This window comes from Bubalus kerabau, chromosome 3 (genome assembly GCF_029407905.1).
Source record: "Bubalus kerabau isolate K-KA32 ecotype Philippines breed swamp buffalo chromosome 3, PCC_UOA_SB_1v2, whole genome shotgun sequence".
NCBI classification, from domain to species: domain Eukaryota; kingdom Metazoa; phylum Chordata; class Mammalia; order Artiodactyla; family Bovidae; genus Bubalus; species Bubalus kerabau.
The window spans coordinates 88,216,117-88,240,087 of NC_073626.1; the positions used below are offsets into that span (position 1 = coordinate 88,216,117).

Below are 23,971 nucleotides of genomic sequence, written 5' to 3' on the forward strand. Positions count from 1 at the left end.
GATGCTATAGACGCAAAAGTTAGCAAGAAAAAGCATTCTGTTAGTGGAGACAAAATAATCCTATAATGTCAGGGAGAGATAAAGATGATATAGCTAACAGTGTTAGTCGCTCAGTCATGTCTGACTCTGAGTGATCCCATAGGCTACTGTAGCCCACCAGGCTACTCTGTCCATGGAATTCTCCAGGCAAGAAAACTGGAGTAGGTAGCCGTTCCCTTCTCCAGGGGATCTTTCCTACCCAGAGAGGGTAAAGAACTTGCCTGCAATGCAGGAGACCTGGGGTCAATCCTTGGGTCCAGAAGATCCCCTGAAGAAGGGAATAGCTACCCACTCCAGTATTCTTGCCTGGAGAATTCCTTGGATAGGGAAGCCTGGAGGGCTACAATCCATGGGGTCGCAAAGAATCGGACATGACTGAGCAACTAACACTCTCAGTAATACTCTGAGATAGAGATCTGAAAAAATCTAAAACAAGAAGCGGTGAGAGGAGACTGGGATTAGGATAGGTTGAGGTAAGGAGGTGTTAATGGTGGTGTAGGCCTGGTCTAGTTCAGCTGTTCAATGAACATTAACTGTTATCATTAGCTATTTTTAAAGTATGTTTCCCTCTCTGATTCTGGCTCGTATCTTCCTACTCAAGCTTCTTTCTGATACAAAGCAATCAGAAAGACTACTGCAAAAGGAAGCTTTTAATTGAGCCAATGACAAAATACTGAGGTTATGTAAGTGCTGTTTCTCTTCAGATCTATTCCACCCACTTTTGTCAGCGATAGAGAGTTTTAAAAAAGAAAATCCTTCCTACTGGTGATCTTAGAGCATAGAGATGTGTTCAAAAATGCTTAAAAGGAAAAAAAAATTTAAGGTGAAATTAAATTTTTTACTTAACTGCCATTCCAAAATTGTGTAAACATATAAACATGTTCTTCATGCTTAGTGTAAACTGAACAAGTGGGAATAATCAAATGATCTTATTACAATGGGATACTTAGATAAAATGGTACAGATTTAAAACATGACAAAAAATATATTTTGAAATGCAAAAAATATAGGAAAGTTCATTGACTGATATTTTATAATTTCCCAGGTATATAAATAGATACAATGAAATTAAATTCAAAGATAAAAGACAGTATGTCTGTCAACAGATGAAGGAACTGCCTTTACATAAGTATCATATGTTAGTAAAGGGCTTTAACAGTGGCCCTTAATACCCTCAGTACCCAATAATCACCTGGGGAAACACTTCTTAACAAGTCTAAGAAGGCAAGTGGTATTATTTGTTCTTCTGGGGAATTATCCCTTACTGCATAAATTAATTCATTGTTTTACAATGGGAAAAAGCTATTTGCCTTATACACTGATAAGGCAAATGATAAACCATGAAAGATAGTCATCATTCTAAAGTACCTATTTCCTCAAGGAGTGCCTTCTTATAGTAGGGAGAAAGGGTTTAGAAAAAATAATTGTGTACTGGTGAATATTCTGAGGGAAATACAGGAAAGTTTTTTTGTTGTTCAGACTTGACTAACAAGGGCCCACTGTACAGCACAGGGAACTATACTCAATATCTATAACAACCTATAATGGAAAATAATGTTTAAAACAATATATATATATATCTACACATACATATGTATATTTGTATGTATATGTACAAAACTGAATCACTGTTATGCACCTGAAACAAACACACTGTAAATCAACTATATTTCAATAAAAATTAAAATAAATAAATTTGTTTCCGAGTTTCTTCTGGTATCTTCAATATGAATTACTGGAAGGAAACACTGAACAGATCTGTTTCTTCCTTTTGGGGATTGAGAGAGGTTTGCTAGATTTAATAAGATCCCCAAGATGTCCATATTTATGTAGCATTATGTACATGCCAGATTCTAGGGACAGTTATGATGTTAAACTTATTTTTCATATCTAGAATTTATAATAATAAAAAAATAAAGAAATAAAAATGATGAAAAAGCAAAAATTTAGAGCATACTTAAGGGATCTGTGAAGTGCGGGGAGGAAGAAATGGAAATGATAAGGAGAGTGGTCAGGCAGGCTGAGAGTGTCATTTGAGAAAAACTTGAGGGAGTCAAGAGAATTAGCCATAAAATAACTGGGGGAACATCCAGGCAAAGAACAGCTAGTGAGTGGGATAGTCTTAAGGCAGGAGTGTGCTGCAGAGATTGAAGAATAAGGAGGCAGAAGGCCAAGGAGAGGAGTGAGCAAGAAAGAAAGACATGGGAGTTGACTTAGAGGCAAAAGGAAGCCAGACTGTGGGGGTTTAGTAGATCATTTTAAATATTTGGCTTTTATTCTCAGTGAAATGAGGAGCTTTTGCAGGATTTTAAGGCAAAGAGAGCATGATCTAACACTCTGGCTTCTGTGTCAAGAACAGATTCCAGGAAACGAGAGTAGAAGCAAGGAGACTGGTTAGGGGGCTATTTCAGTAATCCAGGAGAAAAATGATGGTAGCTTGGAGCAAAAGAACTGATGACATAGGGGATAAACAGGGAATTGGTGGGGTAATCTCTTTGAGTAGGTATAAAGAGATGAGATCTACTGCACAGGTAGAAAACTGACTTTGGATAATTCATCAATAGTAATATAGGAACAGGCAGAGAAGGCAGGTGCAGATGCTGGCAGGTAGATACACATGGTTTGGGGAATCTAAGCAGGTAAGTGGCATGACAGAAAAGCAAGGAAGTTGAGGGTATACCTAGGGGAGTGATTATAATGACTGACATAAAGTTCTAATGAGTATTTTCAGGGGTATCCTTTGAGGTGCTGGCTATTATTCTCTTAACTGAAAGTAAATATTTTTTAAAAATACTGTGATTTACACACTTCTGGAAGAATAAAAACCATGGAGATTATCCCAGAGAGAAAAATATTTGAATGAATATGAATTCAGTACTTAATTTATTTTGATTCATTTTGCTCCACTTCATAAAAGAAAACATACTTTCATAGTATCTATTATTCAATTCCAACATACATTTTAAAAATACTAATGTTGTAAAGAAACACAGAACATATCTAATTCAAACTCATTATATAAAATTGTGTTGTCTAACATGATAGCCACTAACTACAGTTGGCTATTTAAATTTAAATTAATTAAAATTAAAAAATCAGTTCCTCACTTGCATAAGCACATTTCTAGTGCTCAATAGTGGCTTGACTTAATAGATAGCATAGATATAGAACATTTCTATCATTGCAGAAAGTTCTATTGGACACACTGATATATAACATCAGTACAGAGAGGTTACAGCATCTGTTTAAGGTAATAAAAAGAGATAATATCAGAACCCAGGTGCCTTGATTCTTAGTTCAGTGTTCTTTCTACTGTTGTCACTGTTTAGTCTCTAAGTCACATCTGACTCTTTTGCAATCCCATGGACTGTAGCACGCCAGGTTCCTCTGTCCATGAGATTTCCTAGACAAGAATACTACAGTAAGTTACCATTTCTTTCTCCAGGAAACCTTCCTGACCCCAGGGATTGAACGCAAGTCTCTTGTACTGGGAGCTTCCCTCATAAGTCAGTTGGTAGAGAATCTGCCTGCAATGCAGGAGACCTGGGATTGATCCCTGTATTGGGAAGATTCCATGGAGAAAGGAAAGGCTACCCACTCCAGTATTCTGTCCTGGAGAATTCCATGAACTATGCAGCCCACAGGGTCGCAAAGAGTCAGACACTACTGAGCGACTTTCACTTCACTTCACTTCACTCTTGCATTGGCATACTGAGACCACTGCTTCTCAATACCCAGACTCCAACATCCAATAATTAATCCTGGTCTTAAAGTCTCATAAAATTAATTTTAGCTCCCATGTCTCCACTTGTCTCAGAAACATCATTTCTCAAAGGCAAGGTGTTTCCAAAAATGCTTGACTTTAGTTTTAATGTTTGAAAAACAAATTGGTATTAACAAGTGTCTTTCAAACTCTCACATTCAGCATATTAATATTTTTACTGAATTTTCCAAATAATATCAATTAAAGAGATTCTTTCTTACTACTTTAAGAAGCATTACAGTGTCTTTATTAATACTGTTAGTGTGAGGATGTATACAAGTACAAAGTAAGATAATCTAAACCCTTAAAATTACTCTTTAAGCAATTTACTAATTTTAGTAGTACATCAAATGAAATTATGTGATTGCGATTATAGAATCCCAGACTATAGAATCTCCTCTGAGAAAAGGAGAGCAAATAACCTTCAATAATTATGAAGTAACTTCAGGATAGAAATGAAGAAATGAGCCATCAGTACAGTTTCCTTCAATTAATAGTGGGTTTGAGATGACTTTTTAAAAGACTCATGGTTAAGTCTTTTACTCAGTCATTTACCCATCTCTGGCTAACCAGAAAAACATCTATGCTTAGAGCTGGGTCAATTAGGCCATCTGTTACTTCAACTAAGGCAGCAGAGTCAACCACAAATGCAGCTGGACTCTATAGGAACCAGAGCCAAAGGCAAGAGTGAGTAGATGACAACAGGGAGAGCTGTAGGAGGCAGATGCACTAGGAATAGAGATGGCAATACCAGTGGGCTTAAAAAACATTTGGCCACCACCCTCAACAAAGTCGTGCCTGCATAAGAAAATGACCTCAAACAGTATCAATAGTCTTTATTTCTATCTGCATTGTATGCAAGTAAAATGCACATCAGATTTTTATATGGAGGATTTTTACAATTTTCATACCACATGCCCACACAAAGGTAATAACAAACATAAGAATTATGAAGAAAATTCTTGAAATCATAAATCTGGTTAACAACAGTAATAGGGAGTTTTCCATACAAAATGACAATCATGCTTTTGAATTTTCCTAACACCAACTTCAAAGCTATGTATCTGAGTATGGCTGGTCCGTAATGGGGTTTTCTTAAGCATATTTTCCATCCTCATTAAAATTTAAATTTTCCTCCAGTATAGTATGCTTTACTGCTAAGTCACATCAGTCATGTCCGACTTTGTGCAACCCCATAGACGGCAGCCCACCAGGCTCCCGTCCCTGGGATTCTCCAGGCAAGAATACTGGAGTGGGTTGCCATTTCCTTCTCCAATGCATGAAAGTGAAAAGTGAAAGTGAAGTTGCTCAGTCGTGTCTGACTCTTCGCGATCCCCTGGACTGTAGCCTACCAGGCTCCACCGTCCATGGGATTCTCCAGGCAAGAGTACTGGAGTGGGGTGCCATTGCCTTCTCCGATAGTATGCTTTAAGGTGGGTCTAAAATCTTTTCAGGCATGCGGTACTGTTGTTTAGTAGAGTATCACTGATACACCAAATTTGTGTTGAATACAAAGAAGGAAGATTTTGTGTCAGGGAATTTCACATCCCTGCCTTCTTAGAGGTTAAGTAGGTTCTGGTACCCTGGTTGCTCAGACACTAAAGAATCTGCAAGCAATGCAGGAGACTTAGGTTCAATCCTTGGGTCCGGAAGATCCCCTGGAAAAGGAAATGGCACCCGGCTCTAGTATTCTTGTCTGGGAAATCCCATGGACAGAGGAGCCTGGTGGGCTACAGTCCATGGGGTTACAAAGAGTTGGACACAACTGAGCGACTAACACACACCAAATCAAATGTGGTGGGAAATTTAACTCAATTCTGACACCATCTACCTGGAAGTAGCATCAGATTCCACAGGTCGAGAGTTCAGCCTTGGAAGACTATCCACCCCTCACACCCCATTTCAGATGCCCGTCACAAGCTCAGATTATTGCTGGTGCTCCGAACCCACTGGGGATATATCTGAAGCTCCTGTGAACCCCTTCTCAGGTTGGACTAATTTGCTAGAATGGCTCATAGTGAAGTGAAGTCACTCAGTCGTGTCTGACTCTTTGCGACCCCATGGACCATAGCCTACTATGCTCCTCCATCCATGGTATTTTCCAGGCAAGAGTATGGGAGTGGCTTGCCATTTCCTTCTCCATAGGATCTTCCTGACCCAGGGATCGAACCCAGGTCTCCCGCACTGTAGGCAGAAGCTTTACCGTCTGAGCCACCAGGGAAGTCCCTAGAGAAACATTTTACTTACTTGATCACCTGTTTTATTACTAAAGGATATACTCAGGAATAGGAAAGGATTACTCAGGAACAGCCAGATTGAAGAGATGCATAGGACAAGGCATGGGGAAAGGGAGAGAAACTTCCATGCCCTTTCTAGGCACACCACTCTTTCCAATCTCCACGTGTTCACCAACCTGAAAACTCTCTGAACCCGGCCCCTTTGGGGGTTTATGGAGGCTTCATTACACGGGCATGATTGATTAAAGCACTGGCCATTGGTGACTGAACTCAAACTCCTGCCCCTCTCCCCTCTCCCCTCCCTGGAGGCAGGAGGGTGGAACTAAAAGTTCCAAACTCTAATCTCTTGGTCAGGCTCCACCTGGCAATCAGCCCCCATTCTTAAGAGAGTTTCTAAAGTAACCTCATTAACATAACAAAGACATCTTTGTTGCTTTCCTCACTTAGAAAATTCCAAGCATTTTAAGAGCTCTGTGCCAGAAATAGGGACAGAGACCAGATAAATATTTCTTATTATAATCACATCACAGAAGTTACAATTTAAATCATTTGAATCTTCAGCTATACTATCTTAGTACATATATTTAAAAGGCAAAAAAATGATGGTAGTCCTAAGAGTATTTGCATATACACATACTTGGGAAGGAACATTTTTGGGAGGCTCTATTCGAATGCTTGGGTCCCACTCTCCGGGAGGAAGGACAGTCACCTGATCCAGAAATTCGTCAATTCCTGACACCAAGTCATTACGATCTTTTGCTTTGTAAGCAACATCATGAAACACCTATAGAGAGAAAATAACCATTCATAGATTTAAAAAATGCATCTAAAATCTTAATGTATTTTGTGTTTTCATTTCCCAGTTAGCACACATGTGATTATAACAATTTGAATACGAAGCTCTTAACTAAAGAAGTTTTAGTGTAAAATATTATAGTCTCTTTTATTCTATGATTGCACAGATGTTTATCTTTTCTTAGAATGCTAGATGAATGTTGAAATTTCTGGTGGAAAGAGAAAAAGAAGGAAAAGGAGAATAGAAGGAAGCTCATTAAACTAGAATTAATGATTCAGGTTTGACAAACATTGTTTATATATATGTAAATCAAACTTTCTGAGAGAAGCCCTTGCTTTAAAATAAGAGATAAAAGTTTATAACAATATTTATACCATGGCATAAAATAATGCTTGAATAAATGATGGACTAATCAATAAACAGTACTAAGCCAAGTTATTATCTATATAAAAGTAAAACAGGATCTTTATCCATATCCCACTTAAAAAGCAATTCTAGGTATTAAGAACTTAAATATGAGTGTTAAACTATTAAATTAATTGGACATAATGTAGAAGGATATATTTATGACCTCAGAGTAAACAGTAATGCAAATCTCCAAGATTTAGTGTAGTGTCAAAACAAGCACATAACTAATTTCTTCTGTTCTTCAAGGAGGAAAAAAACTACATGTTCAGTAATGTCAAATGCCAATAAGAGATTAAGTGACGTGAATACCGAACATAAGATAGTATATTTTGTAAATGATGACCTTACAGAAAGCAATTTCAGTAGAGTGGTAGTGACAAAAATTACACTGCAATACATTGAGATAAATGAAATTATTATATTCAGGACCAAGTAGAGATTACTCTTTCAAAACTCTTAAGATTCAGGTTCAACCAACACTTCAGTGGGACGTGCTATGTTAAGGAGTAACAAATTTTAAGGATGGGAAAATCCTGGCCTTTTATTTCATATGTATTTTCTAAGTAGCTACTATATGTTAGGCCTGTTTGCTAAATGAACCAAAGGAGTCAGTGTTGACTTGGCTATGTGACAGAGAGAGAAAACTGTTGACACAAAAGTCCAGAACAAGAAAAAGAAAAGTTTCCTTTTTTTTGCTTTTGTTCTTATAAAACTATGTTATTTATGTTAATATACAATTACTTTATTATTATTTTAAAATAAATTCACAAATATATTTTTAAAAATTCTCATTTTTAAGTTCTCTTATAAATATCAGCATACTATCAATATAAACAAAAGCTCTTTGGAGAGCTTAATAATTTTCAAGACTATGAAGGGATTAATAAATTGGTAATAGTGCCAATAAACAAAATCATATGTGATATCTCCAGTCATGCTCCACAGGAAGGGCGAAAAGAAGCTAGCTTAATTCAAGATAAGGTGTTGCTAGGATGACTAGAACATTCAGTCATTAATTCGTATTAAAACAATGTATTGAGCCCTGACTGAAGGCCAGACACCACGCTAAATGTGAAGAGACGAAAGGAAACGACAGTCTGCCTACAAGAAGTCCCCGGTACAGAGAGGAAAAGAACAGCTTAGTCAACAAATCACTGTTTGAGCACCTGACAAAATCAAAGAACAAAAATGAATATTAATGGTAATTGCTCACATGGAATTTAGAGATTAATAATGAAATTCACTTCATCATTTTCTTAAATTGCATCAATCAACACACTGAATTTTATTCTTGAATATAATTGTTCAATGTATTTCAAAGCAGTTAGATGGCAGAACAATTTCTCCACCTGAGCTTTGAACAATAAAAACCTTTCATTCTCTTTTAAAAGTATTTAAATTTTCTTTTAATATTCAATGAATGTACTTCATAATTAACATATCCTATTATAATTAACAGCTCTCATCTTTTGCAATAACTTTCTGGTTGAGTTTCCTCTTCTCTGTTTCGCTCCTCATAGAGTTGGAAATTGCTCCAAGCTAACTTTCAAGTCTAAAGGATTCATGTTTGAGCCTTCATTCAAGGGCTCATTTGTTGTTGTTTAGTTGTTAAGTCGTGTCCTATACATGTATATATAGGAAACTAATACACGACTGAAGTGACTTAGCATGCATGCATGCGTTGGAGAAGGAAATGGCACCCCATTCCAGTGTTCTTGCCTGGAGAATCCCAGGGACGGGGGAGCCTGGTGGGCTGCCGTCTATGGGGTCGCACAGAGTCAGACACAACTGAAGCGACTTAGCAGCAGCAGCAGTTGTTAAGTCATGTCCTATACATGTATATATAGGAAACTAATACTCTCTTTAAGTTGGTTCTTTCTAAAACAGATGAAAAAATTGGTTTTGTTCTAACTTTTGGTTTCCTATGTGTAAACATCAATAACTAACTCATATAAAATCAATAAACATAATTTGAACAGATATAATAGAATTTATATTGAACTCCAAACATAAGTTCGAATTTTCAGATTTCATAAACCTAGGAAAAGTTATATACAATACTAATTCATAGATATTTGAAATATTTCAATAAATTATTAAATACTAATTAAAAGTTATATACAATACTAATTCATAGATATTTGAAATATTTCAATAAATTATTAAATTATTTAGATGAGATTTCAGAAATGTATAATCTCATTTGGTATTTACTACTGAATTTTGAATTTATGTCAGTTCTGTGATTTTTGCATCTCCTCTTCTTTTACAATAAAAATAGATTTTTGCAAGGCATAGTAGAATTCAAGAAACCAGTTATATGATATGATATTTTATGTTTATTTTTATGATCTTACATTTTTTAGACATAGTTCTTTGAGAAGCTGACGAAAGTTTTTTCCAGTTCAAAAAACTACATACAGTGTTTGTACACAGAAAAAATTGTGTGTTGAGTCAGAGATCACAGGCCTCCTTGAAATCTATCTTCAGCTCCTCTAATGGTTAAAAGGTTCCAAGGTTAAAAACATCTCCATTTAGGCAATAACAAAGAGAGTTGATAGATGTCTTACAGCTTTTGGTGTCATGTATACTATCCAGATAAACTGCCTCTTTTATTTTTTGAGAGCTTAAAACTATTTTGCCCCAAACAAGACCCTCAATGATATTAACAATGGTGCTTACTTTGGCAACACAAATGCTACTCAGTTCACTTAAGGGAATATTAATAAATACACTCTAAATTCACTAAACAACAGATTTTCTTTAAAGTATAGGGTTTTAAAATGTTCATGTGTGTGAATGAATTTATTACCCTTTTTGAACAAATTTTTCCAAGGGAAATTTTATAATAGAAGCATTTAAAGGGGATTCAATACAGAGAAATCTGATTCAAAGTAAACTGTCATGAATACAGAACTCCAAAAGTTAGGTGTACCTAGTAGGGGGAAATGTTCCCAATGAACTTGAATAAATACCTCATCTGTCATTAGGGTTGCAATTGATCTGCCAATCTCATGGTACTGTTGACCCTTTCCCAGGGGTCCCAGAAGAATGAACAAAAATCTGTAATGAAGAAGAAAAAAACATGTTTCAATGTAGAAATTAAAAATAATTTTAGTAGTACAGCATCACTTATCTCAAAGGAATTACTGAAGATAGGATTTCAATGTAAATATAGGATTTCTATATTTTTCCAAGTTATTATTACATATTTTGAAATATTTTATGTTTCAAAATGACTCATGCTTAAGATCCTTGAGCAATTGGAATCTGGGGTATTTTGCTGTTTCTTTCATTTAGTTACCTATAATGCTTAAGCAGTTAGTATGAATTTTAAGGATTCTATAATTCTTATAGGAGAAAGTTAAGAAAAATAGAATCTGATTAAATCTTTTTGAATTGTAAGATAGAGAACTCACTATCATATATGTAAACTGTAGAATTAGGTAGAAGAGGGGAATGGTAATACAGTAGCATAAGCAAAGAAAGAATATATGGTAAAAAAAAAAAAAAAGTTGGTGTGTGCAAAATTTACATTAAATAGAAAAAATGATTGCCCGGAATCAAAAATTAGAATTAAAAGACTCCATTAATTCCAATGCTTGAGGAATAATAATAGCAGCTGCACTGTGATATTCCATCTATTTAAGGTTGAAAGTCTAGCAAATTCATCATCACAACTGGAAATTTTGAAGAAATCAACATGTGTTTTAACTTTGGAGGACAATTACTGTTCTGTCTCTGAAAAGGTCAATTCTACAAGGAAATTATGAGAATTTTAAGACGCCCTGTATTTCATAATATAACTACAGCATTCACTTGTTAAATGGTTTCTGCTTTTAAGTATGAAGACTAATGACTTTATAAGGTATACTGAAATAGATATCACAATTTTACCTTTCATTCAGTTATAAACTTTAGAGATTGTACATGTTTTTACATGATGTATATATTACAGTCTTAGAGGATCTGACAATTTTTTGTGTCAGTTGTAACTGAATCCAATTCTACTATACAGAAATGTCCACTATACACTTAAAACAGGAATAATTTAGTGTGGTGGCAGATGCTTTACTAATTATAGTCCTTTTAAGAAATTTCCTAACCTGTGTACATCTTACTATTTTCACATTTCTATTCCATGGACTATTTATAAACCCTAAAATTATTTTCTGGTATTTTTTACTATGTGTTACTGTTATACACACAGTGTGCCCTTTTGTCCTCCTAATAAAGGATAATTAGGAACCTTGAATGGCTTTCTTTATTCTATTTGTCTAACTAATCTTCTTCCATTTTTCACCTTTCCTAACTAAACAGTCTAGTCTTTAAAATTTCTCCTTACACAGTGCCTCCACCGTGCCCCTAATTTCTCCTCCACTGTTCTCTAGACACACTTTGCTATGTCAGTATGAAATGAGGTCACTTAAACCTTGACAGTTTTCAAAGTGAGGGTGTATAACCCCATTATGGCTTTTCTCTACTCCTGTGAGTTTTTTTTTTTTCTTTCCTTTGAAATACAAGAGCTATCATTGTCATAAATAACCATCATTTATTCAGAGTTCATCGGACACCTTCTTAGCTGGTGGAACAAGAATGCACTGCTTGGAAGACACAAAGGAATTTTAATCTACTAAAATAATACCACTATGGTTAGTAAATTTCACATTAAATCTGAATCCCCAATTCCCAGAAACTCGGAATAGATTACATGGTGTATATGGAAAAGTATAGCCTTAATCATACGTCAGACACCACCTTAATGTGTTCAGTTCATCCTTCTCCTTTTTAATAAAACTTGGTATGCATCAGAAGTCTTGGTAGCCCTCCAGATGAACAGACACACTTCTCTCTATAACTTGAATTGGTAGCTAGTTTCCTGCCTCAAATCTGTTCATACACAGGTTCAGGCAGAGGTTCTCAAACACTGAATTCCTTTCCAGTCAGCTGAGCTCTAATGAAATGAGGCCTCTTCTGACTAAACTATTCTATATTTTTGGAATATCATATCCACAATCAAAACACAGAGTGATATAATTGGCTATGTTTTGAGTTAAGGCTGAAAGGTTCATAGAAGAAACATTCTACTAACCGAGTTATCATAGCACCTGAAATTATCATCAGTTTAACTTGACTAAGACCTTCAATGTTTGGAAGAGGAGACAATTAACAGCATCTGAGACAATTATATGGTGTGTTGTGCTTTGTTGCTCTGTCATGTCTGACTCCTTGTGACCCCATGGACTGCAGCCCACCAGGCCCCTCTCTCCTTGGGGATTCTCCAGGCAAGTATACTGGGGTGCATTGCCATGCCGTCCTCCAGGGGATCTTCCCAACCCAGGGATCGAATCCAGGTCTCCTGCATTGCAGGTGGATTCTATACTGACTGAGCCACCAGGGAAGCCCAAGAGACAATTACGGCATCACACAAAGGGCACCAGTCATGATGGAAACAGGGCCATACATAGATAACAGGGCCATACATACATAGATTTTGCTGTGGGAACAGGATCAGAGTGAAAGCCTGTCTGCACACAGGAATCACATTTGATGGAGGGAGAAGGGAGGAAAACAAGGTGCCCTAGAAGAATTGCTAGGAATGTAATGTGTTGTGGCCAATATTCATTTTTCTTCACGAATTTGCCCCTGGACAGTCTTATCACTATAACATGAGATAAATAATAAATAACAAAATTCAGTTAATATTATGGCAAAGTTGTTAGTTTTTATGTGCACCTAAATGAAAAACACGTTCAGGTAATCAAGTTAAATTTGTCCTTTTGATTCAGATTCAACCACAGTAACTACCAATGATTCTTAAGACTCTATGTATGGGAACTATACTAAGATTGAAACATATGGTATGTAAGACACAGCAGGTAGTATCCTAATGATGGCACTTAAGCATAAACCAAGCCTTGAATACTTTGATCTTATCGAGTATGATCACACTCATATACAAGATCCTCTTTAGCCCATGCATGCATGCCTGCTAAGTTGCTTCAGTCATGTTCAACTCTTTACCACCCTATGGACTGTAGCCTGCCAGGCTCCTCTGTCTATGGGATTCTCTGGGCAAGAATACTGGAGTGGGTAGTCATTCCCTTCTCTAGAGAATCTTCCTGATTCAGGGATGGAACCCGCCTCTCTTTGTCTCCTGCATTGGCAGGCGGGTTCTTTACGACTGGCTCAGACCGTAAAGAACGCCTGCAATTCAAGAGACCCAGGTTTCATCCCTGGGTGGGGAAGATCCCTTGGAGAAGGGAATGGCTACCCACTCCAGTACTCTTGCCTGGAGAATTCCATGCACAGAGGAGCCTAGGGGGCTCCAGTCCATGGGGTCGCAAAGAATTCCACAGGACAGAGCGACAAACACTTTCACTGTCTTTACCACTAGCGCCACCTGGGGGCCCTGTTTAGCTCATGCTGCTGCTGCTGCTGCCAAGTCGCTTCAGTCGTGTCCGACTCTGTACGACCCCATAGACGGCAGCCCACCAGGCTCCCCCATCCCTGGGATTCTCCAGGCAAGAACACTAGAGTGGGTTGCCATTTCCTTCTCCAATGCATGAAAGTGAAAAGTGAAAGTGAAGTCGCTCAGTCGTGTCCGACCCTTAGCGACCCCATGGACTGCAACCTACCAGGCTCCTCCGTCCATGGGATTTTCCAGGCAAGAGTACTGGAGTGGGGTGCTATTGCCTTCTCCGGTTTAGCCCATAGTCTAATGCAATCTTTGAGAAAAGCCTAATACTTTATCACTTTTCACCAAAAGTCTAAAAAAGGAGTTCCAGTATTCTGGCCTAGAGAATGATTATACACCTTCTGAGGGATTCCCTGATAGCTCAGTTGATAAAAAAAAGACACCAGTTCAATTCCTGGGTAGGGAAGATCTCCTGGAGAAGGGATAGGCTACCCACTCCAGTATTCCTGGGCTTCCCTTGTGGCTCAGCTGGTAAAGAATACGCCTGTAATGCGGGAAACCTGGGTTCGGTCCATTCCTGCATTGTGAAGATCCCCTGGAGAAGGAAAAGGCTACCCACTCCAGTATTCTGGCCTGGAGAATCCCATGGACGGTACAGTCCATGGGGTCGCAAAGAGTTGCACATGAGTGAGAGACTTTCACTTCACTTCATGATGATATAGACCAGGGTATTCAGAGATAAGGAGTGTGCCTAAAAGAAAACATTTGGCAAAACTAATACAATTATGTAAAGTTTAAAAATAAAATAAAATTAAAAAAATAAATAAAGAAAGAAAAGAAAACATAGAAATTTGAGAAGAAGGAAGAAAGAACAGAACAATTTTTAAAGCACTTTTGGCACTCTTCCAAAAAGAAGAAACAACAGTTTTGTGGATTATACTTTAGTTTCAAGAAAAAACTCTCAGAGGAAATTATATTTATACCTTTTCTCCCCCCACCAAAAAAATGGCTTAAGTGCAAAAGACGCTCTTATACTTTTACCTGGTTGGGATTGGGACCTCTGCTAACCCTTGAAGCAGTACAGCTGGGGACAGCCTGACAAAGGCAACTACAGCGCGATCCAAAAATTCTAATTCCCCAACTAAGATGTTTGAAGCTTCAGCACCTGGAGGAATCTTCTTCATAAAATGCAGATCGACCTGAGAGCATCACAAAGGAGAACACATCAAAACTGGAAAAACCTGTTAAATCATTCCTAGCAGAGTACTTCACACATGGTAACCCATCATTAAATATAGTTTAAATAAATACAGCTTATATTAAGTATTATTTAAATCAAATTTAAAATAGTTAAACATCTTTCTTGCCCTTTAAAAATACTTTTTTTACTTCTGTATTTTTGGAATTTGTTAATACATTGAATACTCTAGTTTTCTGCTCAATACTTTTCAAAGATGCTTTTCAGCATCAGTAATCTTGAAATCTTCAGGGTGAAAAGATTATGTGTTCAATTAAAATGCATATATTCTAATCATAATTTAATTAGTACTTGCCAATATATTTAAATATTTGTATACTACATTATCTTAATTTTGTACATAATACATTTCAATTAATGTATAAAATATGCCTATTTCAAAAGAAACATAATCAAAATTTTCCTTATAATATAAATTATGACTTTAGTATTCAACTTTATTTTAATTGTTCTATAGCCTTCACATAATACTTGTCCTGATTAATCTTCAATTTCTCATCAGAGTATTTAGATATGGCAAAGTAAAGGAAACAAGAATAAAAATATTAACATTTAGAGTTGCTGAAGAGCCACAGTTGAATTTCTGATATGAGATGTCTATGACTGAAATGAATGCACACAAAACAAATCCATCATTAATAAAAAGAAATGCTTAAAGGGTGAAGTCTGAAAATGAATGTAAAATATTCAAAGAATAACTATCAATTCTCACATAGAGAGCCTCAGTGAAAACCTAGTAGTGATTTTTAAAGTCACTTTTACAAAGCCTATTTCTTATTTCTAATTCATTGACTTGCTTTTAATGGAAACCTATTGGTAGGTAATAATGATTGCTGTAATAATTCTTTCTATGCTTCTAATGAAATGGAGACTAAAGACCAAAGTGGGAATAGGAGAGAGTGAGGCAGAGAGAAGGAAAAGAAAGAGAAGGAGAAAGAAGGAGAGGGAGGGAGATGACAAGATGAGGAGGAAGCGGAAACGAAGAGAGGAGAAAGAAGAGGAGAAAGAAGAGAGAGAGAGGGTGAGAAAAGAGCTCTCAAAAATACTTGAGGTCAACAAGACTTTTTTGGGGGCCAGATACTCCTTCTGTTTAATGATTTTCAAATTTTTTTCAAGCAGTTTAAAATGAAAAAAAATTAAAACTTTTAGGAGGAATAACTTAGGAAGTCCATAGCCAGACTATATTGACTATACTAAATTTGCCGCTTTCTGAAACAAGACCTCAGCACACTTGTATAGAAGGTTTATAAGTACTTAATTTTCTGTGAGATAAAGGTGCCTCAAAACATAAAATCCATTATATGAAATATTTATTTTATCATAAGGATTAAATGTAAAAATAATCTAGTATGCCACTAAAATATCAAATAGAAGTAATGTTCTATTTTAAAGAAAAAGAAAATGATTTAACAAAGCAAAACTGCCTATAAAATTTGATGAATATTATAAATTTCAAAAATTTTAACCTATAAATATATTTCCAAATATAAATTTGTAAACTTGTAATACCTATACACTATTAGCTCTGTGAGAAAAACATATTAAATCTCCACAAGTCTTTCAGAGCCTAAAAAACTAAAATAAACTATTAAGTTTTTTCCCCCAATAGAAATATGATATCAATACACTGGAACCAAGAGAAAATGGCTTTTTAAGAAAATCTACAACTGGTAAGCAATATGAGTCATATTGGTAATATCTGTCATAACTCTAATGAGAAGTTTGAGTTCAACCTGGAAGACTGTGTAAATTCCTTTATTCAATATTTCCTGACATATGCCATAACCTTAACTACTGATGTCTGTGTCTCAGGCACGGGGCAACTACACACACGACTGCTTTAAGATTTACTTTAATTAAATCAAGGAGTACCTAGTACGCTGTGTGCACATGTGCTAAGCTGCTTCAGTCATGTCCGGCTCTGTGTGACCCTATGGACTGTAGCCTGCCAGGCTCCTCTGCCCATGGGATTCTCCAGACAAGAATACTGGAGTGGGTTGACACGCCCTTTTCCAGGGGATCTTCTCAACCCAGGGATCCAACGTGCATCTCTTGTGTCTCCTGTATTACAGATGGGTTCTTTACCACTAGCGCCACCTGGGAAGCCCACCTAGTATGCTGCTGCTGCTGCTAAGTTGCTTCAGTCGTGTCCTACTCTGTGCGACCCCATAGATGGCAGCCCACTAGGCTCCTCTGTCCCTGGATTCTCCAAGCAAGAATACTGGAGTGGGTTGCCATTTCCTTCTCCAATGCAGGAAAGTGAAAGTGAAGTCGCTCAGTCGTGTCCGACTCTTACTGACCCCATGGACTGCAGCCTACCAGGCTCCTCCATCCATGGGATTTTCCAGGCAAGAGTACTGGAGTGGGGTGCCATTGCCTTCTCCTATGCTAAAGTAGCTTAGTTTTATAAAAGAAAATACATGGTCCTTAAATTTTGTTTTTGCATTATATAATACTTGATATATCACTGATTGATACCCATTACTTAGAAAATCCACTAAAATATTTAGAATTTAATTTCAGGATTAGGAAATTTATTCTGATTTAAAATGTAACAAATTATAGTTAAATAACATATATCAAAAGACCCATTATATTATTGTAATACTCTATGCTATATATAGTATAATACTATACTAAATACTAATATATATAGTATAATACTATTCTCCAGGCCAGAATACTGGAGTGGGCCTTTTCTTTCCCCAGGAGATCTTCCCAACCCAGGGATCAAACCCAGGTCTTGTGCATTGCAGGCAGATTCTTTACCAGCCAGCCACAAGGGTAGCCCAAGAATACTGGAGTGGGTAGCCTATTCCTTCTCCAGAGAGTCTTCCCAACTTTGGAATCAAACTGGGATCTCCTGCATTGCAGGCAGATTCTTTACCAACTGACCTATTAGGGAAGCCCACTCTAAATTATAGTACTTATTATTCTTGGACTAGTCATATATTTGGGGGTAACAGATATATATTATCTACTTATTTTATTATATTATACAATTATATATTATTCCTGGGATAGCCCTATATTTTTATATTTATGTTAACATACAATTCATAAAGAACCTTATTTGTCAATCTAACTTTTAATACAACAAAAGGTCACATTTAAGGACCACAGTTTAACTTTTATAAAACTACAAATATCAAAAATAGCTCTGAGGAGTTAGGTTGACCTACATTCCTAAGACAGTCCTCAAGTGGACTCAAATATGGAATACAGAAATCCTGGAATTTTCTAGTCCTCTGAAGAGAATCTTGAAGAAACCAAGCTATATACTCATGGATCTGGACTTATACTCATGCATCTGGGGTCTCCAGACCTTTACACTAGGAAGGGAAACATGCTTTATTCTGGTTATTTGACACTTAAGTTGTGAATGAGAAACAGTTATATCACTGGGGAACAAGGTTAGACCAAAGATAATGGTGGAACCATAAGACTCTGGACAAGCTACACACTAAGATGTGAAGGAAATACACATAAGTCTTTAGGGAGAAAGTTTAAGTCTCAAGCCCATTGTAGAATGTACATGAAAATGAATAGAAATTCCCTGGGGAGACATGGTCTTGTAACACTAACCAGCGAGTGATCTCTAGTAGCTCTCTTAATCTGGGATTCAGTTTTCTCCCCTTCTCAATGAGATTTTTAAGGTTTCCTAGAACTCTAGGATTTTATAATGCAATATATTTCATACTTTAAAGACTGATGATGAAGTGAGTTCCTTCTACATAGAAAATAATGCGGCAGTTCCTTTAAGTCACTTGAAATTAAAAGAAGCCATCAACATTTGATATGAGCCACAGTCAGATCATGAACTCCTTATTAACAAATTCAGATTTAAACTGAAGAAAGCAGGGAAAACCACTAGACCATTCAGGGATGACCTAAATCATATCCCTTATGATTACACAGTGGAAGTGACAAATACATTCAAAGAATTATATCTGATAGACAACAGTGCCTGAAGAACTAGTGACAGAGGCTCATGACACTGTACAGGAGGCAGTGACCAAGGCCATCCCCAAGAAAAAGAAATGCAAAAAGGCAAAATGCTTGTCTGAGGAGGCCTTAGAAATAGCTGAGAAAGGAAGAGAAGAGAAGGCAAAGGAGAAAAGGAAAGATGTACCCATTTGAATGCAGAGTTCCAAAGAATAACAAGGAGAGATAAGAAAGCCTTCCTCAGTGATCAATGTAAAGAAATAGAGGAAAACAATAGAATGGGAAAGACTGGAGATCTCTTCAAGAAAATTAGAGATACCAAGGGAACATTTCAAGGGAAGATGGGTTCAATAAAGGACAGAAATGGTATGGACCTAACAGAAGCAGAAGATATTAAGAAGAGGTGGCAAGAATATACAGAAGAACTATACAAAAAAGATCTTCATGATCCAGATAACCACAATGACGTGATCACTCACCTTGAGCCAGATATCCTGGAATGAGAAGTCAAGTGGGCCTTAGGAAGCATCACTGGGAACAAAGCTAGTGGAGGTGATGGAATTCCAGTTGAGCTATTTCAAATCCTAAAAGATGATGCTGTGAAAGTGCTGCACTCAATATGCCAGCAAACTTGGAAAACTCAGCAATGGCCACAGCACTGGAAAAGGTCAGTTTTCATTCCAATCCCAAAGAAAGGCAATGCTAAAGAATGTTCAAACTACCACACAATTGCATTCATCTCACATGCTAGCAAAGTAATGCTTGAAATCCTCCAAGCCAGGCTTCAACCGTACATGAACTGTGAACTTCTAGATGTTCAAGCTGGTTTCAGAAAAGGCAGAGGAACCAGAGGTCAAATTGCCAACATCTGTTGGATCATCGAAAAAGCAAGAGAGTGCAAGAAAAACATCTACTTCTGCTTTATTGACTAAGCCAAAGCCTTTGACTGTGTGGATCACAGCAAACTGTGGATAATTCTTTAAGAGATGAGAAAACCAGAATACCTTACCTGCTTCCCGAGAAATCTGTATGCAGGTCAAGAAGCAACAGTTAGAACTGGACATGGAACAACAGACTGGTTCCAAATAGGAAAAGGAGTATGTCAAGGTTGTATATTGTCACCCTGCTTATTTAACTTATATGCAGAGTATATCATGTGAAATGCCGGGCTGGATGAAGCATAAGCTGAAATCAAGATTGCCGGAGAAATATCAAAAACCTCAGATACGCAGATGAAAACACCCTTATGAGAGAAAGTGAAGAACTAAAGAGCCTCTTGATGAAAGTGAAAGAGGAGAGTGAAAAAGTTGGCTTAAAACTCAACATTCAGAAAACTAAGATCATGCCATCCGGTCCCATCCCTTCATGGCAAATAGGTGGGGAAACAATGGAAACAGTAAGAGACTATTTTTAGGGGCTCCAAAATCACTGCAGATGGTGACTGCAGCCATGAAATTAAAAGATGCTTGTTCCTTGGAAGAAAAGCTATGACCAACCTAGACAGCATATTAAAAAGCAGAGACATTACTTTGCCAACAAAGGTCCATCTAGTCAGAGCTATGGTTTTTCCAGTGGTCATGTATGGATGTGAGAGTTGGACCATAAGGAAAGCTGAGCACCGAAGAATTGATGCTTTTGAACTGTGGTGTTGGAGAAGGCTCTTGAGAGTCCCTTGGACAGCAAGGAGATCCAACCAGTCCATCCTAAAGGAAATCAGTCCTGAATATTCATTGGAAGGACTGATGCTGAAGTTGAAGCTCCAATACTTTGGCCACCTAATGCAAAGAGCTGACTCCTTGGAAAAGACCCTGATGCTGGGAAAGACTAAAGGCAGGAGGAGAAAGGGATGACAGAGGATGAGATGGTAGGATGGCATCACCGACTCAATGTAGATGAGTTTGAACAAGATTTGGGAGCTGGTGATGGACAGGGAAGGTTGTTGTGCTGCAGTCCATGAAGCTGAAAAGAGTCAGACACAACTGAGCAACTGAACTGAACTGATCAACATTTGGGAAATAATAAAATAGTCATATATATAGTCAAATAATAAAATAGTCTCTACGTCAGTTTAAAAACACAACATATCTGCTTTTTAAAAGCATTATAGGAATCAAAAAAAAATGAAACTGACAATTCAGATTATATTCAAAACCACTCCTAAATGAGTAAGTTTGATGGGCCTAACTACTGGAAGGGTTAAAAGATACATGGTTTGAATGTAGATAGAACATAGGATCAAGTAACATGAAATGAAAAAAGACTTTTTTTTCACCTTCATATTTCAAAATTCTACCAGGTTTTGGAATCTACATATTAAACTTAAAACACTTAAGGTAATATGTAAACTAACTGATCCACTTTGATAAATTTACTACCAATCTGAAATCCCTAGGTTAAAAATCCTTAACTCATATACTTGTAAAATCTGGCACTAAAGTCTCTTTCCATAATGATGTACCACTTTTGTTCTTTCCAAATCCTACTTCTCTACCCTTCCACAATATAAGGTAAGAAGTATTACTTTGCTGGGAAAAAAAAAATCCAGAGCCGAAGGTTTAAATTGTCTTGAACCTCACAGGATTCATTGTACACATACATCCAAGACACTGTTCAAGACACTAAAGATCCAGTAGAGACCAAATCACATTAAATTTTGCTCTAGTGTTTACTTTTGGCACTACTGTTTCCACTAATATCAACAACAATACAGCAATAATAATAGCAGCCACATTTTATTGAACACCCAAAGGGTTGGCAGAGAATTAGACGGTTAGATAGTATCACTGACTCAATAGACGTGAATCTGAGCAAACTCCAGGAGATAGTAGAGGACAGAGGAGTCTGGTGGGCTACAGTCCATGGGGGTCGCAACGAGTTAGACAGTACTCAGCGAGTGAACAACAGGAACACTATAAACCCAGCACTCTGACAGGCTCTCTCTATTTTCTCATTCAATCTTCACAAAAAATTATAAATAGGTATTATTCTTATTTTACAAGTGACAAAGGTGAAGTTCAGAGAACTTCTCCAATATCAGGTAGCTTGTAAATTGTAGAGTTAAGATCCCATACTTGTTCTCAAAAAACATGTTCTTTTCAATGTGCCATGCTATGGGCAAGACACCAAGAAATACAGATGGTTGGCACTGCACAGAGAGCTCTAGAAATTTAACTTTCCCATTAAAAACTGGAGTGGTCCAGTGATCTGAAACGTAATAAGAAAGTAAAGGATTAAAGAAAAGAAAATCTATTTTTCACTCTTTTATAGTTCAAATTGTTCTAGGGACCCTGAAGATAAGACTACTGTCTCCCATTGGCTATATTCATTTTCTTTCAAATGTGTTGAAGCATTTTTGAAGGCTGCAAAAATAGGTCAGACAACTAAAAGCAAAATGATATAGAGATATAAAATTCAGTGTCAGTGGGTTATATCCCTTAAGAAAAGGTAAAAGGTAATTTATTTGAAAAGATGTGATTTATTATCACTGTTTTTGAGAATGTTCACTGTGCCCTTGTTATACTGTTAATGCTTGAACAAATAAGTAAGCAACTTTTTATGTCATTGCTTTTAAGATATTATTTCAAATGAAGAACATCAAGAAATTAAATGTATGGCAATTTTCAACAATTTTATTCCAACTTGCAGACGAATGAAGATGTAATGCTTTAAAAAGATATTTTTTGGAGCAGAAATGGAATGCACTTGAACTGGCTTAATATTGAGTCACACGCCTCCATACAGTGAGATGAGCTTCGCGCCACTGTCAAAACAGAGCCCGAGGATGCCCTCACCTCTCTGTCTTGCTGGTGTGGAGGTCCTTTCTCATGTCTTTGTTTCATCCCACATGGGCTAGTATGCCCCTTTTGTTGGCCTCCCAGCCCCTGCACGCATAAGTAACAGACTTAAGCTGGTACACCATGCTCCCACAGGGACTCTGCCAGGCACCAGAGGGAGAGCATGCACATGACTAGATCCAGACAATTTGGGCCTTGGCAGAGGGGTTCTGAAACAGCAACAAGGGGCTGGTCGCTATTACTCTTTTCAGAAGCTTGATGCAGGCAACCTCCTCTACACTGCCTCCCATTCCCATCTCCTCCCACTGTTAGAACCATTGCCAGTGCTAAGGACTTTATGGGGAGAAAAAAATTACTCTGAGGTACCGCTGTTTCAGCCACTTCAATAAAGAAAACTGTTGACTCCCTTTATTTCTGGTCAATATTAAAATTCTTTCATGATTTAGTTTGCCACAGCCTACAATAGCACATATAGGATATCAGGAATTTGCTAAGCAAAATCACATTATTTTCACAGAATACATTCAAATCAATGATTTTTCATTTGAATTGTATCCAATTAGATGGATCTCTCAAGAGAGTCTTTATTATGTTTTTATTCAAAATTCTGTCAGTCTTAATATGTTCTAGTGTTTCTTAACACTAATGCCTTTCTCTTAATTACAACAATGAAGCTTTAAGTTATACGATTTATTTTCCACAAATAGAGGGGGAAATGATTTTGAAAAATGAAACCAGTGAAAGTTTTAAACAGTAAACATCTGTTAAATTCCCTGTGAAGTTCAGTTATCCTTTTTACTGGAAGAGATGCATCATACCAAGTGGCTGAAACCTGAAGACTATGTGTAAAATCTACGCATTTGATTTTATGAATAGGCAAAACATTACACATGAACTTAAATGCTAACATTATAACAATATCAAGCTTTGGCTAAGAAACAAAACATATATGCATGCAAAAAATTGTGTGAACACCTCTTAAAATGGTTGGTAACATCTAGTAACAACTTAACAGACTACTTAAATGAGAGGGAGAAAACCTTACCTTGCTGAAGTCAACTGTGCTGTTTTCCCTGCTCACATCATTTTTATTTTCAACACAGGCTGGTGCAGACTGAGGAGAAACAACCTGGCCTGCTAAAGAGATTGTTATTACAAATTACAAACAATTACTTACATAATTCTAGACATACTGCATGCAATATGAATTAAACTAACATAGGTTTTTTTAATGAACTTATGAGGTAAGCATGAAGGGTCAATATAAATAGATATCAAGAAATACAAATATTCTTATTTATCAGTTACAGATA

At 36.9% G+C, this 23,971-nt stretch overlaps 1 protein-coding gene across 3 annotated transcripts in view; it reads right to left on the reverse strand.

The window, feature by feature from the left end:
• Positions 1–23,971, reverse strand: part of SLC4A10 (solute carrier family 4 member 10) — a 245,610-nt gene that overhangs the window by 104,933 nt on the left and 116,706 nt on the right. Inside the window, exons 7-11 of one of the 3 annotated variants that reach the window (XM_055572417.1) lie at positions 23,704–23,795; positions 22,656–22,745; positions 14,703–14,860; positions 10,219–10,306; positions 6,677–6,823 (exon numbers count right to left, since the gene is read on the reverse strand). In XM_055572417.1, coding sequence (XP_055428392.1) covers positions 6,677–6,823; positions 10,219–10,306; positions 14,703–14,860; positions 22,656–22,745; positions 23,704–23,795 — 575 coding nt within the window. The remainder of the gene's footprint in view (positions 1–6,676; positions 6,824–10,218; positions 10,307–14,702; positions 14,861–22,655; positions 22,746–23,703; positions 23,796–23,971) is intronic. The other 2 variants (XM_055572419.1, XM_055572418.1) reach the window with 2 other exon arrangements.